This window comes from Argentina silus, assembly GCF_951799395.1.
Source record: "Argentina silus genome assembly, chromosome: 9".
Lineage (NCBI taxonomy): Eukaryota > Metazoa > Chordata > Actinopteri > Argentiniformes > Argentinidae > Argentina > Argentina silus.
This window is the reverse complement of record NC_139663.1, coordinates 14019263-14029262: the sequence shown is the minus strand read 5'-3', so window position 1 is coordinate 14029262 and position 10000 is coordinate 14019263. Positions and strand designations below refer to the sequence as shown.

Below are 10000 nucleotides of genomic sequence, written 5' to 3'. Positions count from 1 at the left end.
ACTGGCGCGAGATGATAGAAAGGCAACAGTAACTCAAATAACCACTCGTTACAACCAAGGTATGCAGAAGACCATCTCTGAACACACAACATGTCGAACCTTGAAGCAGATGGGCTACAGCAGCAGAAGACCACACCGGGTGCCACTCCTGTCAGCTAAGAACAGGAAACTGAGGCTACAATTCGCACAGGCTCACCAAAATTGGACAATAGAAGATTGGAAAAACGAAAGGACGAACGAACCAAAGCACACAAAATGGCCAGCAATAACAACAACCTTGTTGTTGTTACAGTCACCTGTAGTCAGCCTGGATTGCAAAACACTCGTACTAGCAGTGCCAGTGTGAGTGTAAAAAGCAGCAACCAATCATTACTCACCTTACCGGGTAAAGTTAAGTAAGTACTAGTCAGTGAAAAGTGAATAAACATACAGATATCGATAGAACTACATATGATCTATGATCCACTATAAGCTTTCTCCTGGCTGTTAGCTAGTTAGCTGCAAGCGTCAGATTTTGTATCTCTTAATGCTGGCTAAGTTAGTTGGGTAGTTCTGGCTATGTGGCAAACTGATAGTGACTCAGAATACTCGAGGGAAGAAAAGGGAAGAAAAGAGTGGCGAGAACTGCAGTCAGGTTCTAGAGAGAGGGAGAGGGAGAGAGAGAGAGAGAGAGAGAGAGAAAGGGAGAGAGAGAGAGGCATCACACTGGTATGAATTACAGTATGAATGACCCTAATACTGATTTAACTATACCAGAGTAAGTGCCCCTCTGCAGGCCCTCTGCCCCCCCCCCCCGCCTTATCAATTGCTCAATTGATCTTTTTTTCTCCAAAAGTCACTAGAATGAGCATTTAAAAGCTGAAATCTTGATCATCAAAATATGACCAATGCCCAACTCACTCCTACTCCGTTCAGACGACCACACAGGGCATCACGTCACCGCTATCTCCCAAAACACCCAGAACCATTAGATAACGCAAAAAAAACAACCGCAGTCCAACCATAACGTCCAAATTCACCAGACAGCTCATCAACGTTGTCCATCAGACACACAAAGGGTATTTCAATGGTGGGTATTTCACACTACTGACAAGTACCAGACTATTGTTGGGGATATCCTACACATGTATAGCCACAACCAGTATGACTAAGACAATGTTGGAAACGGGGCTAGTTTGATTTGAGTAATGAGCTTGTGTTTTGTGTGTATTCTGTCAGTAGTGGCAGGCCAGGGCGTGTCGAGAGAGAGAGAGAGAGAGAGAGAGAGAGAGAGAGAGAGCAAAGGTTGTCTGTGGGAGATTAACATCACAGGGTTTATTTCAAGCATCATTTGATGACGGGGGCAAGTGGTGTGATACATATCAGATGGGATGGAGATATCAACTTCTGTGAAAACTAGACAGCGACAAGCAAGTTGAGACACCCCGACCTTTCGGTCGACACAGACATGTGGTTGTGTGTGTGGGTGTGTGTGTGTGTGTATGTGTGTGTGTGTGTGTGTGTGTGTGTATCCCTGGCAGGGAGTCAGTCAGTGGACTTTTTTGCAACAGCCCAGTGAGTCATTCTGCATTGTAGCTCACTAATAGCAGCAAACTCTGCCCACACAGCTGACAGACAGTGTGTGTGTTTGTGTCTGTCTGTGTGTGTGTGTGTGGGGGGGTGTAAGGTGGGCCAGACTAATGGTTTGCATCAGCAGGGAAGGAGGAAGAGAGAGAGAGAAACAAGACTCAAGACAAAGAATGTCAGAGGAACGACCAAGCTGTCATGACACAGACACACACACACACACACACACACACACACACACACACACACACACACACAGACACAGATACAGACACAGACACAGACACAGACACAGACACACACACACACACACACACACACTCTTACCAAAACAGAATAGCACACAAGCACGAACATGCACAAATAAACCCCATCATCATCATCACCTTCTGTATAAATACATCACTATGAATCTACTTCTGTTTTCGCCCATTGACCCACACATTTACATTTATAGCATTTAGCAGACGCCTTTATCCAAAGCGACTTACAACAAATACATTTGTCTAAGTGAGTGAATCATCTATCCAACAGTCATCATAAAACAAAGTAATCTATGCTAGGACCAGGGGCTATTGGCAGTCACAATGCTAGAAGCAATGCTTTTTTATTTTTTATTTTATTTATATATTTTCAGAGCAGAAACTCACTCACTGTCTCACTCACTCACTGTCTCACTCACTCACTGTCTCACACACACACACACACACACACACACAGAAACTCCCCTGTAATACCCTCCATTCTAGAGAATTCTAAAACGGGAAGCAGAATCACCCGCCTCCCATCCTCTCTGAAGGGGTGTGAGTGTGTGTGTGTGTGTGTGTGTGTGTGTGTGTGTGTGTGTAGCTGGTGGGTTTCTAGGTATTTCCTCTGAGCAGGGTGTTGCTGAGTAAAAGCATCCCTCCATCCCTCCCCCATTCTCTCCCCCTCCCTTCCCCTCCGTCCCTCCCTGCAGAGCTTAACATGAAGCTTTTTAACCACAGACAAGTAAGACTGACTTTGTAATTGCCTGAAAGCTGAAATCTTGTCCGAAAAGTATAAAAATCTATAAAATACCAAAAGGCCAAAAAGGTCACTGACAATTGTGAAAGCTCCCCAAATGTTGCTCGTTAACGCAAATATCTAACCAGCCAATCACATGGCAGCAACTCAATGCATTTAGGCATGGTCAAGACGACCTGCTGAAGTTCAAACCGAGCATCAGAATGGGGAAGAAAGGTGATTTAAGTGACTTCGAACGTGGCGTGGTTGTTGGTGCCAGACGGGCTGGTCTGAGTATTTCAGAAACTGGGATTTTCACACACAACCATCTCTAGGGTTTCCAGAGAAGGGTCCGAAAAAGAGAAAATATCCAGTGAGCGGGTCCAACCCAGTACTAGCAAGGTGTACCTCATAAAGTGGCCGGTGAGTGTATATCTACTTCATACACCAAAAATGCAAAAAAATGATGATGCTTCATTTTGTAGCCAATCAAAGTATTGTTGCTAGGGAAATACCCCATAAAACACTTGGCACTCTAGGTGGTGAGTTTTCTGGAATTCTTTGACAGTTGATGAGTTAAAGTGAGCTCGTAGTGTAAAGCTTGTGTGCTCTTTCGTTACTCACAGTTACTCAGACAGAGTAACTGTGGACTAAGGACATCAGCTAACACGTGTGTGTGTGTGTGTGTGTGTGTGTGTGTGTGTGTGTGTGTGTGTGTGTGTGTGTAACATCGGCTATGCGATGCTAATCTCTAAAGCGTGTGTATGAACTTGTGTCGAGTGTGTGTGTGTGTGTGTGTGTGTGTGTGTGTGTGTGTGTGTGTGTGTGTGTGTGTGTGTGAGTGTGTGTGTCTTACTGAGGTCTAGTACGTCATCGGTCTTGATCAGGTCTTCAGGCCGTGTGAGGGGGAGCTGGGTCTCTGGCTCCCCTTGGAGCTGGAGAGACAACGACCGGAGCATAAAGAACACACGGATGGCCTGCGGAGAGAGAGCACACACACACACACACACACACACACACACACACACACACATTATACACACACTACATACTCATGTGTATACATTGTATGTATACTGTTGTCAACTTTTTAACATAGAAGGTAACAATTGTGTGTGTGTGTGTGTGTGTGTGTATACCCTGCGTGTTTTCTCCACGTCTCCACAGGGCAGTCTCTTGACAAAGTCGATGCCAGTCAGCGGCGTGCCAGTAGGGGGCAGTAGGACAGACGCATCCATCATCAGGTACTCCACATTCAGAGGTTTACTCTATACACACACACACACACACACACACACACACACACACACACACACACAATTAAATAATAGAACATAACAGATATGTGAATATCATCAAACAGAGTAAGGGAGTTCTGTGAGTGAGTGAGTGTGTGTGTGTGTGTGTGTGTGTGTGTGTGTGTGTGTGCGTGCGTGTGCACTCACCGTCATGCTTCTGTACTCGTCCTCAAACATGTCCAGGAAGATCTCTTCCCCCTGAGAGAGAGAGAGAGAGAGAGAGAGAGAGAGAGAGAGAGGGAGAGAGTGAGAGAGAGAGAGAGAGAGTGAGAGAGAGAGAGGGAGAGTGGGAGAGAGAGAGGGAGAGAGAGAGAGTGGGAGAGAGAGAGGGAGAGAGAGAGAGTGGGAGAGAGATAGAGAAAGAGTGAAAGAGAGAGAGTGGGAGAGAGACAGAGAGAGAGAGGGAGAGAGAGGACAGGAAGGGCTCTCTTTTCATTGAAACAGCAGATCATTTAGACTCTACAACAACCTGATAGTGTTGATCATTAACCCAGTTAGCTAGTGTGTGACACAGGGGAGGCTGGTGGAAGTACAGATGGACACACACACACACACACACACACACACACACACACACACACACACACACACACACACACACACACACACACACACACACACACACACACACACACACACACACACACACAGGTACATAATGACCATGAGAACGTCATTCTAGTATCCAATTACCTGCTGTTTGAATGGAAAGAGAAAGTAAAGGTACAGTCATATGATCTCATTCATATCATATTGATATCATATGATAGCACAGTCATTCACGGAATGGTGTGTGTGTGTGTGTGTGTGTGTGTAATGTCACAGCACAGTGACAATCTGGGAAACTCCCTTCAGGTAAAAAATTCAAATTGTGAGGAAGTGAATGAAACACACATACACACACACACACAAACACAAATACACAAGTACACACACAAATACACACCTTGTAGTAGCGCCGTAGCAGATGTAGACTCTCCTCTCTGGCGCCCTGAAACAGACAAAACACACATTAGACAGCCTGAATATATACTGTACACACACTCCTCAACCACACTACTCTACTATCTGTGTGTGTGTGTGTGTGTGTGTGTGTGTGTGTGTGTGTGTGTGTGTGTGTGTGTGTGTGTGTGTGTGTGTGCACGTCTGTGTGTGTGGAATGTGTGTCTGGAGGAAGTGTACAACACCGTACCATCAAGAATGGAGTGGGTGTACAACCCCGTCTTACACAACACAAGGAGGCCTGACCGCAGACTGACCGCAGAGGGTAGATACACACTAAGACCAAACGACAGACACACACACACAAAACAATAGCAAAAATAGATAAAATCCCAGTTTGACACAACACACAGACATACAGCTGTGTCACGTCAGTGGAGCGGGAGGTTAAACATCGCACAAACCGTCGCTCCGACGTTTTAGAACAAACATTCCCACGACATTCGTGCTAAGAAGGCCGGGTCCTCTGACCTCTGATCTCTAACGCCAGGCCATAAACTACGTCTCTGGGGAGCATCAACCAATCGGTGCTCTTCCATTGTGGCACAAGAGTGGAATTGCCACATTCTACTGGTTTCAACAGGTTTGAGAACAGAATGACAGGACTTTCTGCCTCCAATACCAGGAAAGAGCAGTCAGAATCCTATCGACCGATACCAGGAAAGACCAGTCACCCATCTCACAATACCAGGAAAGACCAGTCACCCATCTCACAATACCAGGAAAGACCAATCACTGATCTCACAATACCAGGAAAGACCAATCACTGATCTCACAATACCAGGAAAGACCAGTCACCCATCTACCAGGAAGAGAGGAGGAGGAAGGGAGGAGAGAAACAAGGGAGGATGGAGGAGGAAAGGGAGGGGAGAGCAGGGTGAGAAGAGAAGGAGGGTAGACAAGGGGAAGAGGAGTACATGCCAGGTGTGCCCCAGGTGTGTGTGTATGTACACTCACCCAACACTTTATTAGGAACACCTGTACACCTTCTCATGGTGGAGGTGGTGGAATGGTGTGGGGAATGTTTTCTTGGCACACTTTGGGCCCGTTAATACCAATCAATCATCTATTGAATGCCACAGCCTGTTTGAGTATTGTTGCTGACCATGTGCCTCCCTTCATGGCCACAATTGACCCATCTTCTAATGGCTACTCCCAGCATGATAATGCATCACGTCACAAAGCAAAATTCGTCTCAAACTGGTTTCTTTAACATGACACTGAGTTAAGTGTTCTTCAGTGGCCTTCCCAGTCACCGGATCGGAATCCAATAAAACACCTTTGGAATGTGGTAGAACGGGAGATTCACAGTATGAAAGTGGACCTTAAAAATCTGCAGGAATTGCGTGATGCAATCATGTCATCATGGAACAGAATCTCAAAGGAATGTTTCCAACATCTTGTGGAATCAATGCCACGAAGAATTGAGGCTGTTTTGAGAGCAAAGGGAGGCCCTACCCAGTATTAGTATAGTGTTCCTAATAAAGTACTCGGTGAGTGTATATGCCAGGTGTGTGTGCGTACATGTATATACCAGGTGTGTGTGTGTGTGTGTGTGTGTGTGTGTGTGTGTGTATATATATATATATATATATGCCAGGTGTGTGTGTGTGTGTGTGTGTGTGTGTGTGTCTGTGTTTGTGTCTGTGTCGCCAGGTGTGTGTACCTACCTCCAGACAGGCCAGGTGGACATCCTTGATGATGCACTGAGATCCTGAGAGAACAGACTGCTTCAACAGGAGACAGCTCAGCTCCAGAGTGGCCAGACGCACCTTCCCATCTACACACACACACACACACACAGTTAGGTTTAGAGATACCTGTGTGTGTGTGTGTGTGTGTGTGTGTGTGTGTGTGTGTGTTACCTGGCTGCGCTGCTGTGTTCATCACTCGTATGAGTCTCTCCACTAAGACCAGACTGTAGGAACTCTTCTCCTGGTCAGGGACAGGCAGCTGTAGTCTCTCCAACAGGTCTCTGTTTATACCTGCACACACACACACACACACACACACACACACACACACACACACACACACACACACAGAGTCAGTAGTATTGAGCAGAATCCACTTGACAAGAACTGCGACAATAACAACTCCACGATCATGAGTAAAGCAGCTTACACACCCCACACACACACACACACACACACACACACACACACACACACACACACACACACACACACACACACAGAGTCAGTAGTATTGAGCAGAATCCACTTGACAAGAACTGCGACAATAACAACTCCACGATCATGAGTAAAGCAGCTTACACACCCCCACACACACACACACACACACACACACACACACACACACCTTTGCTGTGTGAGACAGCGTAGAGGAGGCAGAGGACGAACAGAGCGTGGTAGTCATCCATGGTGCAGTCCAGGGCACTGTACACCATGGCCAGGAAGGGCCTGTGTCAACACAATCAAACTTTATTTATACAGCACAGTTCACACACCAACGCAATATCAGGGAAATGTGCGTCACAGGAACAATGAGTCATGTTACATATCAAATGTATCAAAATGAGGTATTAAAACATAAGGCGATACAGGCAAACAGGAATATGGGCTATGTACTATGAATGGAGTGGATTTTATACTGTGTGTAGTGGGGCTGTTCTCTTGTGCGTGTGCGTGTGTGTGTGTGCGTGTGTGTGTGTGTGTCTCTGTGCGTGTGTGTGCGCGGCGCACGTGTGTGTGTGTATGTGTCTCTGTGCGTGCGTGTGTGTGTGTGTGTGTCTCTGTGCGTGTGTGTGCGCGCGCACGTGTGTGTGTGTGTGTGTGTGTGTGTGTGTATGTGTCTCTGTGCGTGCGTGTGTGTGTGTGTGTGTGTGTGTGTCTGGGGGGCTGAGAGAAGATATAGTAAAGTTATGGTGAATATTACTGCCAGTACTTCATGGAAGGAAGGAAGGGCTAATGAGAAGTTATGGTGACAGGACACGATGACTGGTCATGACTTCACAGACTTTATTGGGAAAGGAGACACTGCCTTCCACGGAACCAAACTAAAGTAAACTACTGGGATGACTATGTGCGTGTGTGTACTCCTCTGTGTGTGTGTGTGTGTGTGTGTGTGTCTGCTCCTCTGTGTGTGTGTGTGTGTATGTGTGTGTACCTGCTCTTCTGTGTGTGTGTGTGTGTGTGTGTGTGTGTGTGTACCTGCTCCTCTGTGTGTATGTGTGTGTGTACCTGCTCCTCTGTGTGTGTGTGTGTGTGTGTGTGTGTGTGTGTGTGTGTGTCTGCTCCTGTGTGTGTGTGTACCTGCTCTTCTGTGTGTGTGTGTGTGTGTGTGTGTGTGTGTACCTGCTCCTGGGTGTGTGTGTGTGTGTGTGTGTGTGTACCTGCTCCTCTGTGTGTGTGTGTGTGTACCTGCTCCTGTGTGTGTGTGTGTGTGTGTGTGTACCTGCTCCTGGGTGTGTGTGTGTGTGTGTGTACCTGCTCCTCTGTGTGTGTGTGTGTGTGTGTGTGTACCTGCTCCTGTGTGTGTGTGTGTGTGTGTGTGTGTGTGTGTGTGTGTGTGTGTGTACCTGCTCCTCTGTGTGCGTGCCGCAGCTGCAGTCTTCTCCTCATCAGTGGTGTTCTGTTCCGTCTGCGTCGTCAGCTCAGACACCTTACACTTCTCCATCACCACCATCTCAATCTCTGTAACACACACACACACACACACACACATACACACACTTATTAACACACAAATGGCTACACGATAAGACACACACACACACACACACACACAGTATGAAGGGTAGAGCTGCCCCCAAATAGAGGACTAGTTGGTCGGCTAAATTTAGTTTGGTCCAATCATGGGAAAAATGTCCTGTCCTGTCCTCTGCAGTTAACTGAATGACTAAATGACTATTTTAAACGCCTGTGACGTCAGTCTTGGATTCCTCTGTCGTACTCTACAACGTTAACTTCCTCTTGATCAGCGCTCAAAGTCAAACCGGCGCATTTTCGGACGGCCAACAAATAGTCAATCAGTTCATTCAAAAGCCTGGCGGAAATTTGTGAACGATGAGTTTGAACTGGCGAATCAGACTGGGCCTAGCCGTGTTCTGGTCGGGAACAGCCCACCGGTCTATGGAGGTGGAGGAGGCTGAAACACCGCTGAGTGACTGAGCCAACCCCAGAGAGACACCAGGGAGGGATGAGTCTCAATAGACTAGAGTGGCTCCTTCATCTCCTCCTCCTCCTCCTCCTCCTTCTCCTTCCTCCCCACTGGTCGGACAGGAGAGGAAAGGTGCCAGACAAGGCCACAGCAGGCTATTGAAATCCCTGACACAGTCACCCCACAAAACACACACACACACACACACACACACACACACACACACACAGGAGAGTGAGAGACAGGCGGAGAGGTGAGGAGCACAGGATGAATGGTGTCACCATGGAGTGATAGTGATAGATCGTCACCATGGAGACTCTGGTGGCAGTGATAGTCAGTCACCATGGAGACGGTGGTGGTGGTGGTGGTGGTGGTGGTAGTAGTGACAGGACAGTCAGAGGGGAAGCAGCAGAGAGAGAGAGAGAGAGAGAGAGAGAGAGAGAGAGAGAGAGAGAGAGAGAGAGAGGCTTTGTCTCAAAACTGGCTGAATATAAACCTATAAGTGTGCGTCTGTGTGTGTGTGTGTGTGTGTGTGTGTGTGTGTAATTTCATCTGTACCGATGTGAGAGAAAGAATCGCGTGGGCCCTCCTCTTCTCCCGCAGGTGTGTGTGTGTCTAACTACCTAACTAACTGATCCTAACAGCAGATGTTGTTGTTGTTGTTGTTGTTTCTAAGTGTTTGTTGTTGTTTGTTGTTGTGTTGATGCTGAAGGTGACCGAACGCCTCTCAGCCAGTTTGGAGAGGAGCGCCACTGTCCCCGGGGCTGCTGGGTAACCAGGGTGGATGACGGGGGACTGTTGGATGGACACACTCCTGGCTGGCGGTGTCCCACACACGCACACACACACACTCCTCCGTCCTGTACACACTCACCTTCCGTCTCCCCACTCGTCCTGCTTCCCTTAGAGCTCTCTGTACCTTTACCCCTCTCTCTGTCTCGTTCCCTCTCTCCTGGGTCCTCCCAGCCCTCCTCTCCTCCTCCTCCTCCTCCTCCTCCTCCACTCCCAGGCCTCTCCTCTTCCTCCTC

General features: G+C 47.5%; 1 protein-coding gene across 2 annotated transcripts in view; it reads right to left on the bottom strand.

Annotated features, from left to right (window-relative positions):
- Positions 1–10000, bottom strand: part of clec16a (C-type lectin domain containing 16A) — a 30491-nt gene that overhangs the window by 8825 nt on the left and 11666 nt on the right. Inside the window, exons 10-18 of one of the 2 annotated variants that reach the window (XM_083676273.1) lie at positions 9847–10000; positions 8392–8506; positions 7173–7273; positions 6716–6835; positions 6521–6630; positions 4795–4839; positions 3996–4046; positions 3690–3818; positions 3407–3527 (exon numbers count right to left, since the gene is read on the bottom strand). The exon at positions 9847–10000 is cut by the window's right edge and continues 123 nt beyond it. In XM_083676273.1, coding sequence (XP_083532399.1) covers positions 3407–3527; positions 3690–3818; positions 3996–4046; positions 4795–4839; positions 6521–6630; positions 6716–6835; positions 7173–7273; positions 8392–8506; positions 9847–10000 — 946 coding nt within the window. The remainder of the gene's footprint in view (positions 1–3406; positions 3528–3689; positions 3819–3995; positions 4047–4794; positions 4840–6520; positions 6631–6715; positions 6836–7172; positions 7274–8391; positions 8507–9846) is intronic. The other variant, XM_083676274.1, reaches the window with a different exon arrangement.